The sequence below is a fragment of the Rhinoderma darwinii genome, chromosome 7 (assembly GCF_050947455.1).
Source record: "Rhinoderma darwinii isolate aRhiDar2 chromosome 7, aRhiDar2.hap1, whole genome shotgun sequence".
Classification (NCBI taxonomy): Eukaryota; Metazoa; Chordata; class Amphibia; order Anura; family Rhinodermatidae; genus Rhinoderma; species Rhinoderma darwinii.
This window is the reverse complement of record NC_134693.1, coordinates 31,044,307-31,069,463: the sequence shown is the minus strand read 5'-3', so window position 1 is coordinate 31,069,463 and position 25,157 is coordinate 31,044,307. Positions and strand designations below refer to the sequence as shown.

General features: G+C 41.3%; 1 protein-coding gene across 1 annotated transcript in view; it reads left to right on the top strand.

Moving 5' to 3' along the window:
• Positions 1-6,109: 6,109 nt before the first annotated feature.
• Positions 6,110-25,157, top strand: part of ABL2 (ABL proto-oncogene 2, non-receptor tyrosine kinase) — a 50,047-nt gene continuing 30,999 nt past the window's right edge. Inside the window, exon 1 of the mRNA XM_075833112.1 lies at positions 6,110-6,679. Within this exon, the coding sequence (XP_075689227.1) occupies positions 6,490-6,679 (190 nt within the window). The 5' untranslated portion in view covers positions 6,110-6,489. The remainder of the gene's footprint in view (positions 6,680-25,157) is intronic.

Sequence of the window (25,157 nt, the reverse complement as noted above, 5' to 3'; positions counted from 1 at the left end):
TATTATAGTAATGTAGTATTATAGTAATGTAGTATTATAGTAATTTAGTATTATAGTAATGTATTATTATAGTAATGTAGTATTATAGTAATGTAGTATTATAGTAATGTAGTATTGGTATAGTAATGTAGTATTATAGTAATGTAGTATTATAGTAATGTAGTATTATAGTAATGTAGTATTATAGTAATGTAGTATTGGTATAGTAATGTAGTATTATAGTAATGTAGTATTGGTATAGTAATGTAGTATTGGTATAGTAATGTAGTATTATAGTAATGTAGTATTATAGTAATGTAGGATGGTTATAGTAATGTATTATAGTAATGTAGTATTGTTATAGTAATGTAGTATTATAGTAATGTAGTATTATAGTAATGTAGCATTGGTATAGTAATGTAGTATTGGTATAGTAATGTAGTATTATTATAGTAATGTAGTATTATAGTAATGTAGTATTGGTATAGTAATGTAATATTATAGTAATGTAGTATTGATATAGTAATGTAGTATTGTTATAGTAATGTAGTATTATAGTAATGTAGTATTGGTATAGTAATGTAGTATTATAGTAATGTAGTATTATAGTAATGTAGTATTATAGTAATGTAGTATTGGTATAGTAATGTAGTATTATAGTAATGTATTATTATAGTAATGTAGTATTATAGTAATGTAGTATTGGTATAGTAATGTAGTATTATAGTAATGTAGTATTATAGTGATGTAGTATTGTTATAGTAATGTAGTATTATAGTAATGTAGTATTGGTATAGTAATGTAGTATTGGTATAGTAATGTAGTATTATAGTAATGTAGTATTGGTATAGTAATGTAGTATTGGTATAGTAATGTAGTATTGGTATAGTAATGTAGTATTATAGTAATGTATTATTATAGTAATGTAGTATTATAGTAATGTAGTATTGGTATAGTAATGTAGTATTATTATAGTAACGTAGTATTATAGTAATGTAGTATTATAGTAATGTAGTATTATAGTAATGTAGTATTATAGTAATGTAGTATTATTATAGTAATGTAGTATTATAGTAATGTAGTATTATAGTAATGTAGTATTATTATAGTAATGTAGTATTATAGTAATGTAGTATTGTTATAGTAATGTAGTATTATAGTAATGTAGTATTATTATAGTAATGTAGTATTATAGTAATGTATTATTATAGTAATGTAGTATTGTTATAGTTCAAATAACGAATTGATTAACAATAATTTTGTATTTTTTCAAATTTGATTGGTATAGTAATGTAGTATTATAGTAATGTAGTATTATAGTAATGTAGTATTATAGTAATGTAGTATTATAGTAATGTATTATTATAGTAATGTAGTATTATAGTAATGTAGTATTGGTATAGTAATGTAGTATTATAGTAATGTAGTATTGGTATAGTAATGTAGTATTGGTATAGTAATGTAGTATTATAGTAATGTAGTATTGGTATAGTAATGTAGTATTGGTATAGTAATGTAGTATTATAGTAATGTATTATTATAGTAATGTAGTATTATAGTAATGTAGTATTGGTATAGTAATGTAGTATTATAGTAATGTAGTATTATAGTAATGTAGTATTATAGTAATGTAGTATTGGTATAGTAATGTAGTATTATAGTAATGTAGTATTGGTATAGTAATGTAGTATTGGTATAGTAATGTAGTATTATAGTAATGTAGTATTGGTATAGTAATGTAGTATTGGTATAGTAATGTATTATTATAGTAATGTAGTATTGGTATAGTAATGTAGTATTATTATAGTAACGTAGTATTATAGTAATGTAGTATTATAGTAATGTAGTATTAGGGCATGACCACACATGGCGGAATTCCTCCGCAACTGTCCGCATCAATGCCGCACAGAATCTGCGTTGCAGATTCTGCAGCGGATCTGCACAAAATGTGCAGAAAATTGATGCGGACTGGCCGCTGCGGACTGCAGGAAAAGTGCTTCTCTTCTCCCTATTCAGTGCAGGATAGAGAGAAGGGACAGCACTTTCCCTAGTGAAAGTCAAAGAATTTCATACTTACCGCCCGTTGTCTTGGTGACGCGTCCCTCTTTCGGCATCCGGCCCGACCTCCCTGGATGACGCTCCAGTCCATGTGACCGCTGCAGCCTGTGCTTGGCCTGTGATTTGCTGCAGCCGTCACTTACACTGAAACGTCATCCTGGGAGGCCGGACTGGAGACAGACGCAGGGAGTTCTCGGTAAGTATGAACTTATATTTTTTTTTACAGATACATGTATATTGAGATCGGTAGTCACTGTCCCGGGTGCAGAAACAGTTACTGCCGATCGCGTAACTCTTTCAGCACCCTGGACAGTGACTATTTACAGACGTCTCCTAGCAACGCTCCCGTCATTACGGGAGCCCCATTGACTTCCTCAGTCTGGCTGTAGACCTAGAAATACATAGGTCCAGCCAGAATGAAGAAATGTCATGGTAGTAAAAACAATACGCTCCGCAGCACACATAAGATCTGCGGACTTCATTGCGGAATTTTGACTCTCCATTGAAGTCAATGGAGAAATTCCGCCATGAGTCCGCAACCAGTCCGCCACTGCTCCGCAACAGACAGAGCATGCTGCGGACACCAAATTCCGCTCCGCAGCCTATGCTCCGCAGCGGAATTGTACGCATCGTGTAAACGAACACTGCTAAATTAAAGTGAAAGTCAATGGAGAAACGGCTCCGCTGCGGATTAACGCTGCGGAGTGTCCGCAGCGGAATTTAAGTGAAATTCCGCTATGTGTGAACCCGCCCTTATAGTAATGTAGTATTATAGTAATGTAGTATTGGTATAGTAATGTAGTATTGGTATAGTAATGTAGTATTGGTATAGTAATGTAGTATTATAGTAATGTAGTATTGGTATAGTAATGTAGTATTTTTATAGTAACGTAGTATTATAGTAATGTAGTATTATAGTAATGTAGTATTATAGTAATGTAGTATTATAGTAATGTAGTATTATTATAGTAATGTAGTATTATAGTAATGTAGTATTATAGTAATGTAGTATTATTATAGTAATGTAGTATTATTATAGTAATGTAGTATTATAGTAATGTAGTGTTATAGTAATGTAGTATTATAGTAATGTAATATTATTATAGTAATGTAGTATTATAGTAATGTATTATTATAGTAATGTAGTATTGTTATAGTTCAAATAACGAATTGATTAACAATAATTTTGTATTTTTTCAAATTTGATTGGTATAGTAATGTAGTATTATAGTAATGTAGTATTATAGTAATGTAGTATTATAGTAATGTAGTATTGGTATAGTAATGTAGTATTATAGTAATGTATTATTATAGTAATGTAGTATTATAGTAATGTAGTATTGGTATAGTAATGTAGTATTATAGTAATGTAGTATTGGTATAGTAATGTAGTATTATAGTAATGTAGTATTGGTATAGTAATGTAGTATTGGTATAGTAATGTAGTATTATAGTAATGTATTATTATAGTAATGTAGTATTATAGTAATGTAGTATTGGTATAGTAATGTAGTATAGTAATGTAGTATTATAGTAATGTAGTATTATAGTAATGTATTATTATAGTAATGTAGTATTATAGTAATGTAGTATTGGTATAGTAATGTAGTATTATAGTAATGTAGTATTGGTATAGTAATGTAGTATTGGTATAGTAATGTAGTATTATAGTAATGTAGTATTGGTATAGTAATGTAGTATTGGTATAGTAATGTAGTATTATAGTAATGTATTATTATAGTAATGTAGTATTATAGTAATGTAGTATTGGTATAATAATGTAGTATTATTATAGTAACGTAGTATTATAGTAATGTAGTATTATAGTAATGTAGTATTATAGTAATGTAGTATTATTATAGTAATGTAGTATTATTATAGTAATGTAGTATTATAGTAATGTAGTATTATTATAGTAATGTAGTATTATTATAGTAATGTAGTATTATAGTAATGTAGTATTATTATAGTAATGTAGTATTATAGTAATGTAGTATTGTTATAGTAATGTAGTATTATAGTAATGTAGTATTATTATAGTAATGTAGTATTATAGTAATGTAGTATTATAGTAATGTATTATTATAGTAATGTAGTATTGTTATAGTTCAAATAACGAATTGATTAACAATAATTTTGTATTTTTTCAAATTTGATTAGTCTATATTAGTCTATAGGGCCGTGCGGACATGTGCGTGATTTTTACTCAGTGTGAGTCCGCTGAAAAAAAGTCACAGCATGTCCGTTATTTCGGGGTTTTGCGCGAATCACGCACCCATTGAAATCAATGGGTGCGTGAAAACCACGCATGCCGCACGGAAGCACTTCCGTGCGAACTGCGTGATTCGCGCAACAGCTTTCAAAAGGATGAATGCACCACGTGCTTTTCTGTTTACAAACATCCAAATGGAGTGTCATAATGATGGCGGCTGCGCGAAAAGCACGCAGCCGCGCATCATATGCTGCTGCCACACGGAGCTGGTAAGTGTTTTTTGCGCACGCAAAACGCCACGTTTTTGCGTGCGCAAAAACGGCACGTTCGTGTGAATCCAGCCTTACCTTGTAAGGCTGGGTTCACACAGAGTTTTTTGCAGGAGGAAAATCTGCCTCAAAATTCAGTTTGGACGCCTGCACGCAGCGTTTTTCACCTGCGGCCATTAAGCGCTGCGGGCATAAATCGCCGCAAAATCCAATTTCCGCAGCAAAAAAACGCAACTTAGAAAAATCCCCAAATCTTATACTTACCCAGAGTACTGTGTTTCTTCCTGCAGCCCGGCCTCCTGGGATGACGTTTCATTCCATGTGACCGCTGCAGCCAATCACAGGCTTTAGTGGTCACATGGGATCAAACGTCATCCCAGGAGGCCAGGCTGCAGGACGGCAGAGGGACGCGTCATCATGGCTACGTAAGTATGAAACTTTTTTTTTTTCGTTTTCGTTATGTGCAGTTTTCCCGCAGCAGACATTCCAGCTGAAAAACTGCACCACAATTTGTTGCGCTTTTTCGGTCTGAATTTCCTTCAGCGCACAGGGCGAATACATTGTGTGCTTTTACGTAGAATATCCTCCATGCGTGAACGTAGCCTAAGGGTATGTTCACACGCTAGCTGGCTTTTACGGCTGAAATGACAGACTGTTTTCAGGAGAAAACAGCTGCCTCGTTTCAGCCGTAAAATCTGCTCCTCGTATTATGCGAGGCGTCTTTGACGCCTGTAATCTTGAGCTGCTCTTCATTCAGTTCAATGAAGAACGGCTCAAATTACGTTGCAAAGAAGTGCCCTGCACTTCTTTGCCGAGGCAGTCAATATACGCGTCGTCGTTTGACAGCTGTCAAACGACGACGCGTAAATTACAGGTCGTCGGCACAATACGTCGGCAAACCCATTCAAATGAATGGGCAGATGTTTGCCGACGTATTGTAGCCCTGTTTTCAGACGTAAAACGAGGCATAATACGCCTCGTTTACGTCTGAAAATAGGTCGTGTGAACCCAGCCTTAAAGTAGAAAAAGAATTTAAAAAAACTTGTTAAAAAATGCGGTATTTCCATAATTGTATTGACCCGCAGAATAAAGTTAACGTGTTTTTTTTACTTTCATGGTGAATGCCGTTCTAACGAAACCCAACAAACAATGGAGGAATCGCTGTTTTTTCCCCCCATTTCATATCACAACGAAATGTTTCCCAGTATTATATGGTACAATAAATGGTGGCGTGAAAAATTACAACTCGTCCTGCAAAGAAAAAGCCGTCATACGGTTATATCGACGGAAAAATAAAAAAGTTATGCCTTTTGGATGAAAAATGGCATGTGGACGGAAGGGATTAAAAATTGGGTTGGTTTAATTTTTTTTCAGATATTCTGATGTTTATTGTACAGACTGTGGATTGCCGGACAATCGGACGTTATAATAGATTATACTTGACATTGATCCTGTAGTCGTACGACCGTACATCGGACGGCAGATTTTTATCTAATGTCTTCTTATAAACAGGCCTCTAGCAAAAGTGAACGATGTTACAGCAGAGCTGACACGGCTCCTGTGTAGTACGTGCACAGGAAGACTGCAGAGGACTGACACTGCGGGGAGAACAGCACCACTGCTCCAGCATCGTCCACAGCAGCGCTGCTTCTTCCACAGGGGGCGCTCTTGATTCTCCTTGTTGGTGACCAGGGACGATCTGGGACAGTGCTGTCGCTTCTCGTTGGTTAATATGGCGGCGGCCTGGGCTGCGGCGGAGGCGCGGAGCCAGAACCCGTGAATTCGGGGTCCAGAAGCCGCAGCCTGGCCTATACCGTGGAACGGGCTGCGGGATAGGGCGGAGATTGGAGGGCGCTGGCTGGGAAGATTGAAATTTGTTAAACCCACTGGCTGCGGGAGGGATGTAACCGGCTTATCTCGGGCCATCCCGGCGGCTGCAGCGGCGGACGAGCAGCTAACGAGAGGCCGGTGATGGGCCAGCAAGTAGGCCGTGTCGGAGGTGAGGCACCTAGTGGACCGCCACCGCACAGAGGACACAGGAGCGCAGGAACAAGGCTGGCAAGTCACCCCGGGGCTGTCGGAACAGTAGCCGGGGGCCGGAGGAGGGAGACTACCGGGAGGAACAACCCTGAGGCTGGCTTTAATATCTTTGCTCAGCACGGTAATGGCTGGTCTAATGATCTGTATATAAGAGGACGCCTATAGAAATGTGTAGTTATATATCTGTCTATTGATTGTAAATATATCATGTGTAATATGTATATGATGTGTGTGTGTGTGTGTGTGTATATATATATATTCTATGATTACTATAGTTGAGGTTTACTGTATGTGTCAATCAAATTGTGAATATTTTTTCCTCCATAGGTTTTGATGTTTTTCTGGTACTTGCCCCCTTTGTTTTGATGACTATGGTGTCACTATGTCAGATTAGATAAGTGGCGACTGATAGTAAACTGGCGGCTTCTGTTTCACCGACGCTGATCCTTCTGTCAGAGGAGGGTCTGGACACCCCCATAAACATTAGTCATCTGAACCCGCCAACTTTTCACTACTGTGTATTGGCACCCTAAAGGGTTTTTGTGGGTTTTCACTGTAAAATACAAGGGTTTGCGGGCATACAGCAATTGAAGGGTTTGCCAAACTGAGACAACGCTTAGGCCTTATTCACACAAGCGTGTCCGATTTGCGTCCGTAAAGAACGGGCCGTTTTTCATTCATATGTCAGTGTGGTCTCCGTACGTCATCTGGTTTTTCGCGCCTGTTTTTCGTCTACAAGCGTTTCCTGGTTTTACTTTTTCTTTTTTTTTTCCTCTGCATTTCTTTAGCAAATGATACGTGAAACACGGACAGCGCACGGATGTCGTCCATATGCCGTCTGTTATTTCATGCACCCATTGACTTCAATGGGTGACGTGGTCCACAAAAATGGACCAGAATAGGACATGCGGGGAGTTTCATGCAACGGACACGTTCTCCGTGAAAAAACATGGACGTGTGAATAGCCCCATGGAATTGCATTGGTCAGTGTGCTCTCAGTTATTTTAGTGGACAGCTCACGAATGTGAAAAACGCTTGTGTGAATAAGACCGTACTCTAATAACAGCCGCCCCCGTGATCATCCATTCTCATCAGGGGAGGTTCTGCCATAAGAATGGGGCGACTAGGTAATTTATGACTGGGCTGAGTCACTATTACTGAGCGGCTCTCTGCTTTGGCTAATAGATGGGCTTCAAGTGAGGGAACCCCTTCTATGACATCCATATTCCCTTCATAAGCCAACCCCTATAATGTTACGTAATTCCCCCGGCAGACCAGATGTCCAAGGTGTCTTATCACCCCCTTCCCTATGTTGGTAAATATGCGTACTGAGCCAATACCAGCATGCATGTTTTATGGGGGAGATGGCTTATGCTCGTCAAAATGCAGGACAGTATTGCCTCTACCTTGGTTGGAGCAGGTGACTTGCGTTTTGTTTTGGGTCACGAAGGCCACAATATTAAAGGGCTGTCAGATTGTGCAGTAAGCCCGTGTTCACACAGTGCAGATTTGCTACAAAGTTTGCATGCATTTTATTTATTTTTTTTAAGCCAGAATTAGATTCAGGACACTTTAATGCCTTCTTTGAAATATTCTGTTTAGGTTCTGTTCCTGGCTTAAAAAAATACATGCAAAATCTGCATTGTGTGAACAAGGCCTTAAGGCCCTTTTACACTGTCCAATTATCGGGGGCAAACTAGCGTTCCCGATAATTGCCCTGTGTAAACAGCTCAGTGATCAGCAGATGAACGGGCAAACGCTTGTTCGTCTGCTGATTGTATCATTTTAAAAGTGCAAAATATCGTTGTCTGCATCACATCTCCCTGTGCTGCCGACATGATACAAATATTTGGGGATAAGCGATCGGAGTAATGACTGTTCGTCCCCATACTAGCTCCGATGAACGAGCTGTCTCTTTGATCGGCGCTCGTTGCACCAGCCAAAATGTGGCGGTGTAAAAGAACCTATCGGGTAGGAACGCGCACAACGTAAACACTGCAGATTTTCCGCAATAGATTAATATTGGATAATCCGCAGCGTATTACAGTAGCAGCAGTGTAGGTGAGATTTCAATAAATCTCGTCCCCACACTGCGATAAATATCCGCCGAAATGTCCGCACGCAAATTGACCTGCGGTGCGGTTACTTCAACTGCAGCATGTTAATTAATTCTGCGGATACGCAAGTCTTCTGTTGTGGGTTTACCCATTGAATTCAATGGGGTGCTTAAACCCGCAACAAAGCAGTGTGTGTTGTGATATTTGCAGCGGAATCACAGCGATGTGCCGCAAAAATCGCAAGTACGAAAAAATAAATAAATATATACTTACCTGGATTTTCCTGCTTCTTCTCCTCCGGCCTCCCTGGATGACATTGCGGACCATGTGACCTCTGCAGCCAATCACAGTCTGCAGCGTCACAATGCCTGCAACGTCATCCCAGGAGGCCGGACTCCGCGCCGAGAAGATGGAGGGGATAACTATGAACGTTTTTTTAAATTATTTTTCCGACGCCGCTTTCCAGTGGAGATTCCGCCGGAAAAACGCACCACAATGTGTTGCCATTTTCTGGACAGCAACCCCTGCGGTGTTCAGGGCTGGTACGCTGCGCAGCTTAACGCAGTGTATCCGCACTGAATACGTTGTGTGTGTTCCTACCCTTAGGGTCCTATTACATGGCCCGACGAGGGCTGTGTAATCGAGCACCGATCAACATGTAAGCTATTATCAGTAATGTATGGGGATGAGCGCTCGTTACTCCGATCGCTCGTCCCCATACCTTTCTATCATGTCGGCAGCGCGACTCCCTGTTTACAGGGAGATGCGCTGCCGGCAACGATAATATTTTAGGCTGTGTAAACTATACAATCAGCCGATAAACGTGTGTTTGCTCGGTCATCGACTGATCGTTGCGCTGTTTACACAGGGCAACTATCGCTAACGTGCGTTTCGCGAACGCTCGTTTGCCCGATAATTAGCCGGTGTAAAAGGGTCGCTAAATCTAGTGTGTTTGGGCAGCTTTAGGGTCAATGCACACAGTGCGTATTTGCATGCGGCAGCGTAATACAGTACCAGCATAGTCGATGAGATTCCATGAAAACTCATGTACACACTGCAGTATTTTTCCGCATGTAAATTGACCTCCGGTGGGGATTTTAAAATCTGCAGCATGTCAATTTATCTTGCACTTACATTTGTGAATTGTGCCTCCCTAGTGCTGAGGAAAATCGCACCAAAACGTAAAAACCACGCGGTCTGGTCTAGTGTGTATTTTCTGCAGCAAAATATGCAACGTGTGCATGTAGCCTGAGTATTTCTGTGAGCTTGTGCGTACAACCAGATAATATAGAACTAGAGGCAGGCGAATAGAAAAATAAGACATTTGTATTATCACTCAGGGTCCTATTAGATGAGCAGATAGTCTTTCATGAACGAGCGATGATTTAGTGAGTCATTTGGGCTCAGAAGACGGTCTATAAGGCTATGTTCACATCTGCGTCAGGGCTCCGTTCTGACGTTTCGCCGGAGCTTTCCATCGGAAATGAGCCCTGACTGATACAAACTGAAACCAGAGGTTTCTGTTTCCTTCACCATTGATTTCAATGATGACGGATCCGGTGCCAATGGTTCCAGTTTGTCTACGTTGTGCAAGGGTTCCATCGTTTTGATGGGATGAATAGCATAGTCGGAACGGAGCCCTGACACAGATGTTAACGAAGCCTTACGCGTAACCATAATTGGTAAAAATGTTCGCTATTCAGACGCTACGGCTCGTTCGCCTAAACAGCAATTACACACAGATTGTTGAGCTTGTAGAAAACCAAAAAACTGATCTTCAAGTGATTGGGAGATTTCTGATTAGACGAGGAAATGTGGCGGCGACTAACAATAATCTTTCACTCAAATGCGGCTGATCCATCGTTGGATGGTTGCACGTTATTACACATGGCGATTATCTCTTACATTCAAACGATTATACACATTTTTTTATGATCGCTCGGTCTGATAAGGCTTTAATATGCAGTCTTTTATAGAACTGTTAATATATACCTCTCATTAGTGACTCCCGTATACAGGAAAGAATCGGTACATCTGGTTTTAATAGAGACATTAAACACGTCATAAAATAACACAAGTCGGGGAATTGGAGGCTTTTCTGCACACTACATGTAGTAGATCTTCTCTCATGTCCTCAAGGCAGAGGAGCCGCTTCCTATCTTATCGCTCTTTTTAAGGAAGTTGGGAGGTTATTTCCCCCTTTTAGGTTAAGGGGAGTTTACACAGGACGATTATCGGGCATACGAGAGTTCATATGACGCTTGTTGTCGATAATTGCCCTGTGTGAAAAGGGCAGCGATCAGCAGATGATCAAACAAGCGCTCAATCATCTGCAGGTCGTATCGTTTTAAAAAAGTCAAATATTATCGTTGTCGGCAGCACATCCCCCTGTGTAATCGGGGAGACGCGCTGCCGACATGATGATAATGTATGGGGACGAGCGATCAGAGTAACAACCGCTCGTCCCCATCCATAGCTCCGTGTGACAGGAGCAAGCAAGCGATGTCTCGTTGATCGGCGCTCTCTGCACTGCCCGAGTGTCAGCCGGTGTAATAGGGCCTTTACTGTAGATTTATGATTCCACCGAAGCAAAGATAAAGTAATAGGTATTATGTATGTGCATAATATAGTAATGGAATCAACAGGAACTACAATTTCATTTGTTTCTTCTTGAAATGGCCAAAACCCATTTAGGGCCTGTTCACATCACCATTGCCCTTCTGTTGAGGGGTTCCGTCTGAGGTTTCCGTCGGGTTAACCCCTCAACGGAAACCTAAGCTTCCGTTTCCGTCACCATTGATATCAAACGTAGCTAAAGGTTTCCGTTTGTCACTGTTGTGTAAGTGTTCTGGTGTTTTGACAGAATCAATAGCGCAGTCGACTACGGTATTGATTCAGTCAAAATGACCGAACCCGTGACAAACGGAAACCATTTGCACTGGATCCGTCACCATTGAAATCAATGGTGATGCAAATGGAAACCTATGGTTTCCATTTGTTTCAGTTTGGATTCCATTCATGGGTTCCCCTGGCTGAACGCTCAGATGGAACCCATGAACAGAGCCCCGACGCAGATGTGAACGAAGCCTAACTGGGACTGCCATATTACTGTAGACTAATAGGAGGCGCTCTGAGCCACTTTGATCCTTATTAGTAGCCAGACAATAAGGTCTCATGCACACGACCGTGGTGCTTTTTACTGTCCACAAATACGGATTCGTAGTCCTCCGCAATTCATCTGCATATCTGGCACGCTGTCCGCAGATACGGTCCGTAGTGCATGCATATTTACGTATCCTGCAAAAAAAGGGAGGGTACAAGTTATGTCACCAACATGACCCCACCCCTTGAAAAAGTCACATGATCACTCAGGTGCCATTTTCTTGGGGAATCCCCAGCAGTCGCATAGTAATGCTTCTGCAATAACGGACAGCTACGGATGCATATTCATAGCCATCCGCAATTTCGTACGCACCCATAGACTTCTATAGGCAAGTGCGTGCCGCAATTGTGGACAGGAATAGCACATGTTCTATATTTTGCGGTTCATTTCTACGGCCTGGACACACATCCGTACATATACTGAAAGGTGTCTGTGGCCTATATAAATAAATGGGTCTGCAGATTATCTGTAGTTACCGATGAAAACTACGGTTGTGTGCATGGGGTCTAAGAAAGCAACTGAAAAGTATAGGCACAAATTTGTCGGCGCATTGGCTTTATTGCGCTTGGGAATAGTATTGTCTCACACCCTTCTTTCCCCCAGTGCCAAGGATGGTGTGATATATGGCAGACAATACGATGATAATGGCATTTCCATGCAACATGATCGGAAGTTTGGGGACCAGCGATTGTTAATACGTTTGTTCCCATATGGTTTGCGTATTGTCAGCAGCACATCCCCTGTTTACACAGGAAGACTGGGCTGCCGGCAAACTATCATTTTTTGGCTAATCGCTCCCATGTTTACACAGGGCAACAAGAATGAGTGTTCGTACAAGCGCTCGTTCAGATGATTTGCCCATGTAAAAGGGCCTTTAGTTATCTGTCTAATTCTACTCTGTATTCCTAAAGTGGCAACCACTACAGGAGTTGTCATGGGCTTTTGCCATAATATACTGGGCCCATATTCCTCACGGTATAGGTCCTGGTGGGTTGCATGGATGACGTGCTTGTGGATGAGGCGCTTACAGTATTGGCTTCCTGAGCGTCTTGCTGATGTCTGCTGAGAATACGCCGCGACACTGTGGTCATAGGAATACTTGTTCTATGAATTGTTTTTCCAACAATGATGTCTAAATGTTATTGTCTAAGCTACCATAGACTATAAACTCGCTGGGGCATAAATCTTTGTAGGGTATATTCACGTGTGGCAGACATTTCTGCTATTGAAAATCTGTTCCATACATCTGAATGGGGGGAAGGGGTTCTGCAGCGTGTGCGTGGATTTTTACAAACCCTATTCAGATGTATGGAACGAACCCCTATAAGATTTCTGGAAGTCGCATGGAATGGGAATTTCTGAAGTACTACCAGAAGTTAATTTATGAGTGTTCATATTAGATTACGGTAGATACTGGATCACTGAAAGACTTGGACATAAATTCTGTACGGCTTGGGGTTTATATTTCGTGTTCCATGTATACATTGCCATACCAGACATATGCTACTTGTGGGACATTGGTGAATGTACACATTCACACTACACTGTGGGTTGTTGTTGTTTTTTTTTGAGCGGCTGATACAACATACTCTAATTCCGGTGCTTTATGGTGATGGTGGTTTTTTTTCCTGCTGTTAACTTCTATGGAGGAAAGAACACTTTGGCCTCATGCACACAACACTAATTTTTGTCCGCAATTATGGATCCGTAATTGCAGATAAAAATACTGATCCATTCATTTCTATGGGCCACGGACAGCTTTCCGTATATTTACAGGTAAGTGCCCGGGCCATGGAAATTACCCACAAATAATAGGACGTGTCCTATTTTTTTGCATTTACCGACCGTCCTTCTATACTTTTTAATGTGAGCACAACCCACAAATGTGGGTGACAGTCTGTGGCTCGTCAGTGCCGTAATCACGGACCGTACCCCCGGCTGCGACCGTGTGCAGGGGGCCTTCGGCTTCGTGCACATCATGGGACTTACATACAGATTTTCCTGTGGCAAATCCGCAGCGTTCTACAGTACTAGCAAACAATGTGATTTCAATTAATCTCCTCTACACGTTTCAGAATTTTTACGCATGTAAATTGATATGCAATGTGGATTCTAACATCTGCATCATGTCATTTTATCTTGCGTTTCCATCTCAGAATTCTATCTGACAAGTTTATAAAAAGAATGCACCAAAATCTGCAGCATTAAATGGACACTTGTTTCCACGTCAAAACGTAAAATCTGTACCGAAAAACGAATAAAAGACGGGACTTACCTGTGTTTATCTGCGATTTTGATGCAGATTTAATAGATCAAATTCCACGACGTTCATGTACCATAGGGCACACACACGTTGCTGATATTCCGAGTAATCGCAACATTTCCGCAGCACAATCTTGTGGATCATGCTGCAGATTTCAGCCCTTCTGCACTGACATGGGTAAAATCTGCAGTGGACATCGAGAACAAAATGAGCACGCTGCAGATTTGAGATTCCACACCATGCTCTGATTGCTTAAACAACGGCTGAAAATCAGGAGCTGTTGTCCCTTGAAAACTGCTCCGTATTTTGTTAAGCGTGTGAACATACCCTTACATTCGTATACAGCTTCAGGTCAGAAAGGTGATATAATGTAATGTCCGGGAGCTCAGCTATGGAGTGGGATCAGTTTTGGCCGCCTTTTGTATCTTTGCAAGTGCTGCATTTCTTGTTGTTTTAACCATAACCAGGAAATCTCAGCAATTCTCAGTGAAGCAGCACAAAACTATCTACATGTAATGACACTACAACCAAGGATCCGCCACCTAGATCTATAGAAATGTTACCGTGACCAATTTGATCTGAAGAGTAAGGGTTTGTCCACAAGTAGCGGAATTGCTGCGTATTTTCCATCCGGAATTGTGGACGGAAAATACGCAGCACAATACAGTAGCAGCAAAATGGGTGAGATTTAACAAATCTAATCCACGCTTCGAGCAGAAATTGACCTGCAGTGTGTATTTTTTTGTACCGCCGCATGTCTATTCCCGCTGCGGAAAGTGAACTGAATCACCATCTCCCAGCATTGAGAAAAACGCAGCAAAATTGGCACCATTTTCTGCAGTAAAAAATGCTGGAAATTATGTGTTTTTTCCGCAGCAGAATGTCTGTTAGTTTTAACGGCAATGCAGCAATTCCGTTACATGTGGACAAGCCATAAAGTGGAGGCCCCGGATAGCAGCTCTACCTACCAGGTGTGCAGTTCCATGATTCACACTCACATGATTCACATTTTTTAAAGGAAAACCTGTATTTTAGTAGAATTTCCATCGCAGTCACTTAAACTCATTTGATCCTTTATACACTGCTACGAGACACGTTCTCGTCTAGTCATTGGCAATCCATCACTAAACCCACTCCGCTCGTCTTATATGTCATGTCTATATGACTTCTGGATTTTAGTGGAGTTCCCCTTTAAGATCAAAATTTAAATGTGGAGATTTTACTAGATAGTCTTCACTGGGATATAATACATGAAAGCAACTTCAATGAATAAGTCCAATTTAATTAGGTAAAATAGTAACTATTGAAGTCGGCTGTTCTGGAACAAATGTATTGTCCACATGACCCAGGTCTATGGGTGCCGCCATATCTTCTTCAAACGAGGCTCTCAAAACATTTGCGGTATTCGAGTTGCGTCAGAGGTTCCTTTTTTTTTTTTACGGGATCGATCGAGTACTCTGCAGTTCTATTATTGTCAAGAATAGCGGAACTGCAACAGAAACCTGATAGACCCCAGTATAAATCAATAAGATCAGTCGAGGTTGATTGGGATCTGTTTTCAAGCAGAAGTCACAATGCTAGTGTGATCAGAGCCTTACCTGCTTATACAATATCATGCTCATTAGATTGTTGTAATGAGCGTTTTTATGTTCCAGGTTGTGCCCCCGCACTGCCAGAGGAGTTTAGTGCATCCAGCGCTGGGAACATGAAGTATTCCTTTATTTACAATTTTATATGATTATACGACACACGTTTGAAAGGTACTTGAGTCGTAACATTTTTGTGGCATTGCCATTGTTCTGTTTAGACTGAATCATCAGAGATTCTTGTGTTGCAAAGGCTCAGCCTGTATAAAAGAAGGGCTCCTCTTACAGCCCCAGGGGTAGGATGTGATCCTGAAAAGTAATCTGAAAAATGATCATATATTGCCTATAGGACTTTGGGAGATCAGATGATTCATTCTTTGTAATGTTAGATGCTTACCTCAGCAGACTGCATTGGCTATAAGATAGGGATGGACACAGCAAACTCAATCTATAAAGCCCAAAACATCTAAAATAAATATAACATGTAAAATATCTCTGTGCAGTAATTATATAAGTCCATATGAATCTGGGCTACTAAATAACTTTGAATCCAAAAACTCAACTATATGTTCGGGAAATTTGTGCAAGGCAAACATGCGCTCAGCACCCGTGCCTTGGATCTCTGGGGAATTACTACATTATTTAGCAAATTAGAGGTGTCAACACCTCCTATAGAGATCTATGGGTCTCCGCGGTTACAGACTACAAACAAATCCTATGTAGTCTGATCCTGCAGTCATGTTCCCTCAGGCATGTTCAGGATTAGCCTTTCCGTGTGGAATCCGCAGAAATAATGGGCTTGTCACTTATTTTCTGCGGCACCGTTTTTTTTCCTTCTGCATGTGAATGGGGTTTACATTCCCCCATTTACTTGCATTGGAAGCGGCATGTTAGTAGATTGGATGAGGATTTAGGCACGGAATCTGCGTCTTAAGGGCAGATACAGACGAACGTTGCGTTTTTGCGCGCGCAAACCACGCTGCGTTTTGCGCGCGCAAAAAACATTTGACAGCTGCGTGTGTCATCCGTGTCTGATGCGCTGCTGCGTGATTTTCGCGCAGCCGCCATCATAGAGATGAGGCTAGTCGACGGCCGTCACTGTCCAAGGTGCTGAAAGAGCTAACTCTTTCAGCACCCTCGACAGTGAATGCCGAACACAATATCGCAAAACCTGTAGAAAAAAAGAAAAAGTTAGTACTTACCGAGAACTTCCCGGCCGTTGCCTTGGAGACGCGTCCTTGGTGACGCGCCTCTCTTGACATCGGGCCCCACCTCCCTGGATGACGCGCCAGTCCATGTGACCGCTGCAGCCTGTGCTTGGCCTGTGATTGGCTGGAGCTGTCACTTGGGCTTAATTGTCATCCCGGGAGGTCAGACTGGAGGAAGAAGCCGGGAGTTAGCGGTAAGTCAGAACTTCGTTTTTTTTTCTACAGGTTCATGTATATTGGGATCGGAAGTCACGGTCCATGGTGCTGAAACAGTTTAACTCTTTCAGCACCATGGACAGTGACTATCTCCTGACGTCGCGTACCGATAATTTGTTTGCCGGGTTCGGCCAAAACGAGTTCGGCCGAACCCGGTGAAGTTCGGTTCGCTTGTCCGGCTTCGCTCATCGCAAAGACACTCCGTTTGGATGTTCGGAAACAGAAAAGCACGTGGTGCTTTTCTGTGTTCATTCATCCTTTTCACTGCTGTTGCGCGAATCACGCTCGTCCCACGGAAGTGCTTCCGTGTGGTGCGCGTGATTTTCACGCACCCATTGACTTCAATGGGTGCGTGATGCGCGAAATACGCAGAGTTATTGAACCTGTCGCGCTTTTTGCGCAGCAGACAAACGCTGCGCAAAAAGCACGGACTGCCTGTACTGCCCCATAGACTTGTATTGGTCCATGCGTGCCGTGTGAAAACCACGCGGCCCGCACGGACCGAATACACGCTCGTGTGAATCCCCCCTAACCCTCATCAAATCCTAAACATGTGGACATGGTCTTACATCTGTGCCCTACCTCTTGCTAACCTATATTTGGTAGGTTAGCAAGAAGTAGGGAACCGATAAAAAAAAAAAAAAAATATCGCTGCAGGATCAGACTACACATGGTTTGTTTGTAGTCAGCTACTAATCAGGCCAGGGTATCTCAATGGTAACAGTTGATACAAATGAGCAAGGTAGTTTTTTTTGCAACGTTACTTAAGATTTTAGTTTTATCTTAGTTGCAAAGATGTACAAACTCTTTAACGCCATAGAAACTCTTTCAGATTGCTGTGTTGTTAGATATATAAATGTCAAGATTTATTGATGACTGGAATTCATGTTTACTGGCAGGACACATCTTGTACTACATATGGAATAGATATAGCACTTAAACCTGAGACTTATGTAAAGGGCTCTCATTGTAGGAGACATTTCATAGTGTGCCATCTGTCTCTTGCTGGCTATATGACATATACATGTACCTACATGAGCGCAAAGAAAAGGCTGAAACTTGGACGCTCTCAGTACAACCGTATTATTAAAGGGATGTCCCAGCAACAGCATTTTTTTACATGTTAGTCAGGCAATATCAAAATAAATTGAATCTTGATAGTCCGTTACTTATTTCATTTATGGTCGCTGTACACATGATGTGAGATATCCACCTTTTGGCTTTTGAAGAAGATTAAAACAAGTTCACTTTTACACAATCGGGTCGGATGCGCTGCGTGAAACTACGCAGCGTATCCAACCTGGAACCCGTATCACATTCCGTCCAAAAAAACATACCACATTGTGGTGCAGTTTTTTGGCTGAAATTTCCACTGTGGAAAGCTGCGGGGGGAAAAAAAAAAAAGAAGTTCATACTTACCCCAGCCGTTGTCATGGTGACGTGTCCCCCCTTTGCTGTCCAGTCCAGCATCCCTGGATGACGCTACAGCACATGTGACAGCTGCAGCCTGTGATTGCTTGCAGCAGTCACATGGGATGAAACATCATCTCAGGAGGCCAGAGGAAGAAGCAGGGAGTTCTGGGTAAGTATAATTTTTTTTTTTTTTTAATTGCCTATTTGTTGCGCCTTTTGTATTCCATTTGAAATGGGGAAAATCTGCAACAGAAAGGCAACGAATACACAGCATAACAGACCATTTGTACTGCGGACTTAAATTCTGCACCGCAGGTAAATTTATTAAAGTTTTCGCAGCGTTTTTTCCCCGCAGTGTGGTCGTGGGATTTTCAAAATCTCATCTACTTTGCTGCTACTGTAAATGCTGCGGAATTTCCGCACAGAATTCTGTTGCGAAAATTCCACGGGTTGCGCTACGTGGGAACCCGGCCTAAAGGTGGTTTTACACGAGCAGATATCGCCAGTGTTTACCACTTTTAAAACTTGTGGGTCTCCACCATTTTTTTTGCCGCATAAAAGATGCGATCAGCCGATGAACTAGCGTCTCTCTGTTCATCGGCTGAACATGTTTTTGTAACCTTATTGCTCTACTTGAAATCACCAATATAGTGTAGAAGTAACTGTGAGATCCACAAAACATGACAAGGAAGTCTTCTTACAATTTTCAGTGCCTGTATCTGTGGATCTCTCTTCAGTGACCTATTTCTATATTCACCTTGTGCCTCCTTACATGAGACCCTGCAGGAATTCTATGCTCTAATGCTTATTATGCTGCCTGCCGGAGCTGTCATCTGTGCCGGCATTGCAGCAGTCATTACGAGGAAGCTTAGCAATGCATGGCTGTCTTGTAGTGTGCTGCAGTCTGGTTGCTAGTGCCTGCGATGCAGGGATGTCTTCAGGAAATGCTTCTGAATATGTAGGACGTTCCTGCTGTCAGGAAGACTATTTCCTCTTATTCTTTAACTTGTTTACTATGACCGGATAAAGATTCCCCATGTGTAATACTGGCTGCACACCACAGTGATATGTAGAATACAAATAGTACTCTGTATCTGCAACCTCTTAGGCCCTGTTCACACAGTTTTTTTTTTTACGCGAAACCGCGTCGGAAACCAAAAACCGCCCGAAAATGCCTCCCATTGATTTCAATGGAAGGCGGAGGCGGGTTTTTACTGCGGGCGGAAAAACGGTCTCGCGGTAAAAAGAAGCGTCATGCCCTATCTTCGGGCGTTTACGCCTCTGACCTCCCATTGACCTCAATGGGAGGCAGAGAAAGCGTATTTTGCTGTGTTTTTTGCCCGTAGCACTCAATGTGCGCGAGTGAAAAACGCTGCGAAAATCGCGGCAAGCGTCGTGCAGACAGGTCAAAATCTGCCTCGGAATTTTGAGGCAGAATTTTCCTCCTGCGAAAAAACTCGGTGTGAACAGGGCCTTAGATTGATTTTTTTTATTTTATTTTTGACATTTCTGTATCTTTGTTTTTCTATTGAAAGAAAACCATATTCTTAAAATATTAACTTTTATACACCTCGACTTCCTGCTTAAATGAGAAATGCATGTTATACCGTATGTTACGAAGTGCCACTAACATATACGACATAGGTATCTAGGAAAGTTACCTAAGTGACTAATGCAGTGGTCTTCAACCTTGTAGCATTCAAGCTGTTGTGTAAGCTGGGAGTTGTAGTTCTGCACCAGCTAGAGAGCCACAGGATGAATGTTTTTTTGTTTTATTTTTTTTGTGCAATGCCGATACTGCTTCATAACACAGGACGAGACTGGTGGATGACCACAGTGCTGCGGAGATCCAGTTTTGTGACTCGCGTTGAACAGAAGGGTTGTTGACTCATATCCATGTACACACCACTATGTTTTAGATGTTCAGCGGCCTTTTAAGAAAGATTGATTATTCTTGTAGCATGTAGCGTCGTCGTCTTATCTTTCTCTTGCCAGGGGCTCTATCCGTATGCTGAAAGACATCAAAAAGATAATTTGTTGTAGAGAAAATGATTAAATGTGAGACCGTTTTTATTCTTTTTGCTAATTACAAGTCCCCATATGGACATTTTGAGGTATGATTTTGGCTTTGTATGTGGCTTTTTAAAGGGAATGTGTTGCTAGCAAAAAATTTATTTATTTTTTTAGTTAAACAATTAGTGTGTAGGTGATTAAACATTGTTCTAATTTTTTTTATTTTTTTCACGAGTCAGGAAATATTATAAATTAGATTCTAATTTATAATATTTCCCAGCACTGGTCACTAGATGGAGCAATTCCCAAAATTGCAGCATTGCATGTGGTAAAGCAACCACATTGCTTTATGCTGCAAAATTGGAAAAAAATCCCTCGCTCTAGTGAGCTCTCAGCATCCCCCCCTCCTTTATCCTGGCTAGTGCCGGGAGAAACGAGGGGATTAAACGGTCAAACCTCCTACACTGTGTGTCGCCATTTTTTGAGCTAACACACAGTGTTGAAGGTTTACATACAGTAGTAAACACACACAAACACGAACATACATAGAAATCACTTACCTGCTCCAGTCGCCGCCGCTCCCTCCGGTCCGTCTGCTCCGTCTGCTGCCGCTGCTCCAAGTCCACAAGTCCGGAAGCCGCGACCGGAAGTAGTAATCTTACTGTCCGGCCGCGACTTCCGGTCTACAGGAAAATGGCGCCGGACGGCGCTCAGTTCAACTTGGACTGTGTGGGAGTGGCGCATGCGCCGTTCCCACAAAGACGGCGTACACCATAGTGGATGGAACGGGCCCCGTTCGCAGTCCCTATGGGACTGGAGCTGCCGTATTCCATGTCTGTATGTGTCGTTAATCGACACATACAGAAATGGAAAAAAAAATGGTAGCCCCCATAGGGAAGAAAAAGTAAAAAAATAAAAAAAAGTAACACACAAATAAATACAAAAGTTTTTAATAAAACACTAACATCAAACTGATATAAAAAAAATATTTTTGGTGACACTGTTCCTTTAAGCAAATAGTCACGTTATACAACTTCATTTTGTGTGGGATTGTTGGGATAGAAAGAAATAATTGTCATGCGTCATGCAATCTGACTGTGAAGAAAGCTTTTACCGTGCATGATTTGTTACATGCTGATCCTCATTTGCAATAACCACAGCCTACTGCGTATAATACATATAAAGTGGAACTCCAGTAAAAGCTGGAGTTTCCCATTGTAATTGTTCATTACATAGTCCTCCAGACTCCCTAGTGGGTCACTGGTGTAAGTCAGGGATCATCGACCTTTCGCAGTCTGTCTGTTGTAAAACTACAACTCCCAGCATGCCCTGACAGCCACAGTGAATATACATTACCTCCAGCCAGGACATGATGTCTATTCAGAATCTTGATACTTCTGTAGCATATGTGTGATATTTACAGCAAGGCAAGCGTAATATGGCGAGATTACGATGTAACCTGTCATTTCAAACGAGATTACGCTTGCCTTGCTGTAAATATGACAGAGACGCTACCGAAGTGTCAGGATTCTGAATACACATCACGTCCTGGCTGGAGGTAATGTATATTCATTGTCAGGACACTGCAGTAACGTTATAGTGTGTTTATGTGACTGCACATAGTGATATAGCTATATCGCTATGTGCAGAGTAAATGAATGGAGAGAAGTGTATGACGCTGATTGGTCAGCGTCATACACTTATCTCCACAACGCCCACTTGGTCTAAAGTCAGATCGTTTTTCTAAATAAAAAACACTGCTGTTATCTACATTACAGTGCCGATCACATCATGTACAATATAGGGCACTTATAATGTGGTGACAGAGCCTCTTTAATCACCTGTCCACAGGATAGGGGATAAATGTGCGATTTATTAGGGACCCCACCAATCACTAGAAGTAAGGTCCCAAGCCCCCTGTTTCTCCTCATCGCACGACTAATGTGAGGAGGAGTTCGAATGAAGTGGCGGCCACTGCGCCATTCAAAGTCTATGGGACTGACGGAAACAGTCCAGTAACGTTCGAGTAATAGGTGGGGCCCCAGCGATCATACATTACTGTGGATAGGTGATAAATGTAACTTGTGGGAATATCTCCTTAAACATGGAGCTTGCAACAAAAAATGCCAAGATACATAATTACACCGACATGAGATCTCGATTCCAGTGATACCCTGGCAATGATTCATATGTTATAGGGCTGTCACTTGTAAATGCATTATGTACTGCACCCCTCTGCCAGGTTACAAGGTCATTTTTCGTCTCACCCTGCTCGTGTGATGATCTAGATCTCTCATTGCCATGGTTACCACTAAGCTGTTGTTGGCCGTCCTCCAGTCTCAGCACTGGGTGTGTGTTCCACTCACACATTCCACGCGGCGCTGGAACCAGAGTCATCGTGTGCGTCCTACAACGTAATAACACTGGGGGAGCGGCACACCCCTTCTCTGTGCATACGTGACATTACTTCACATTTTTATTACATTGTTCATAGAAGATTCAAGTATGTGATTCTAAAAAGAGAAAACTTGGAATGCAGCAGATATGTTGTTTTTTTTTTGTATATATACAATCCTGGGTCTCCTCAATGTAAAGGTGGTGATAGATGTACCAATAATCCATCTGATTTGAGTGATAAGTGGCAGTCGGAGGGATCATCGGTGCATCTACAATGAGAAAACTATTTTCTAACTTTTTTGACTTTTCATAAGTGCCACATTCTTTCCTTTTTTTATTTGTAAACATGATCGGTCAATTTTTGTAATATTTTATTCATTTTGTTAAATCTTCAAAACCGCTTCAAAAAGCATTTTTACTGTTTAACGGTAATTGGACGGTGGTTGTTAACCTTATTTATCATTTGAATTATTTTTTTTTCTATGGGACAATTCTTGTGTTCTGTTATTTGTTAATACTGTGTTCAACTTTGTATAATCTCCTTCCCACGTTGCGGGTCCGCAGGTGACCCGCTCAGTAAATGCTCATTGAGCGTCCTTAGATTGCAAGGGCACAATACATCCGAGAGAGAGAGGTGCTCTTTGCAGCGTCTCTGTGCTCTGCCTAATGGAGAGACATGATGAGAATACTCCCCTTTTTACCTGCCTATCTGTTCTTATAGCTGGGCTAGACAAATCCTGGTTGCCATGGCGACTAGAAAATTTGCCCTAGCAACCAGGTCTTCCATATAGCCCTGTATGCATTGTCCGCAGCTTGAGAATTGGGTTTTATAAAATGTCATTCTGAGACTGCGGGGTTAACAGCAATGTAATCAACAGCACTCATTGAGGGGAGCCTCATATATATATATATGCCAAAATCTGTGTGGTAAGGGTGCTTTCACGTGCCGTTTTGATGCCAATGCCAGGTGTGGATCGTAAAGGGAGGGAAAGTATATAGGAAAGGTTTTACTTCTCTCCTATTAATCCACTCCTGGTTGAGGCTTCGGAAACTGCATCAAAACAGCACATGCAAAAGCACCTTATCCCCTTCCCGTCGTAAACAACGTTCAGATTTTCATTTTCGTTTTGCTATTGACCGTGGCATTTAACGGGTTAAACGAGCGGGATCGCGCTCGTTACTGTGAAGTGTCGGCTCGAACGTACAGCCGCCGCCCGCATCGTATGGAGCAGGTTCACTCCGTGAGCCCATTTTTTGGCGCTGATTCAGACGTGGTTTCTGCGTCAAAATCAGCGCTAAAACTGCGGACTAAGCCTCACACAACCAAGAAGAAAAAAAATCTGCTGCAAGATTTTTGAGGCAGATTTTGACATACAAGTGTTTTATGGCGCTTTTTTTCCCCCACACTTTCGCTTTTTTTTTCTTATTAGACAAATGTAAAAACAAACAAACCTTAAAATTAAAAAAACAAACGAACGGCGTGTTTTTTTCCTGCCTCCCATTTATTATAAGGCCTTGTTCACACAGAGTTTTTTGGCGCGGAAACCGCTCCGAAAAACTCATCAAAAAACGCCTGAAAATGCCTCCCATTGATTTCAATGGGAGTCGGACGAGTTTTTTTACCGCGAGTAAAAAAAACGCGTCGCGGTAAAAAGAAGCGACATGACCCATCTTGAGGCGCTTTCCGTCTCCAAAACCCCATTTCAATCAGTCAGAAAGGGTAAAAAAAACACATTGACGAGTTTTTGTCAAACCACTGTGCAAAAAACGTCTGGATCAGTTTTTGCAGGAGGAACTTTCCTCCTGCAAAAAACTCTGTGTGAACACAGCTAATGGAGATTTAGAGGCGTAGAGTGGTCCTAAACCATCCGGGAAAAAAAATTCCTCTACCTGGTTTCGGCTTAAAAACTCCTCTACCTTCCATTGAAATCAATAGTGGGAGACTTGGGGCATTTTGTGTTTTTTATGTCAAAATCAGCACCAAAAAACGCTGTGTGAACTGGGCCTTACACTTCACATTTGAGGGGTATGATTTGTCCACGTCTGTTTTAAAGGGCATATGGTAAAGGTTTTTTCTGAAGGAGAATAAGGTCAATTCAACTGTTGCGGTAGAGGTGCGATTACAACCACATAGAAAAACTGCATGCAAAAAACCGCAAGCGGTTTAACCGCGATTTGATGTGTTTTTCAATGTGGTTGCATTTTTAAAAAAAAATGCAATCGCATAAAAAAACTCATCAAATCGTGGTGAAACCGTATGTGGTTTTCGGGTACAGTTTTTCG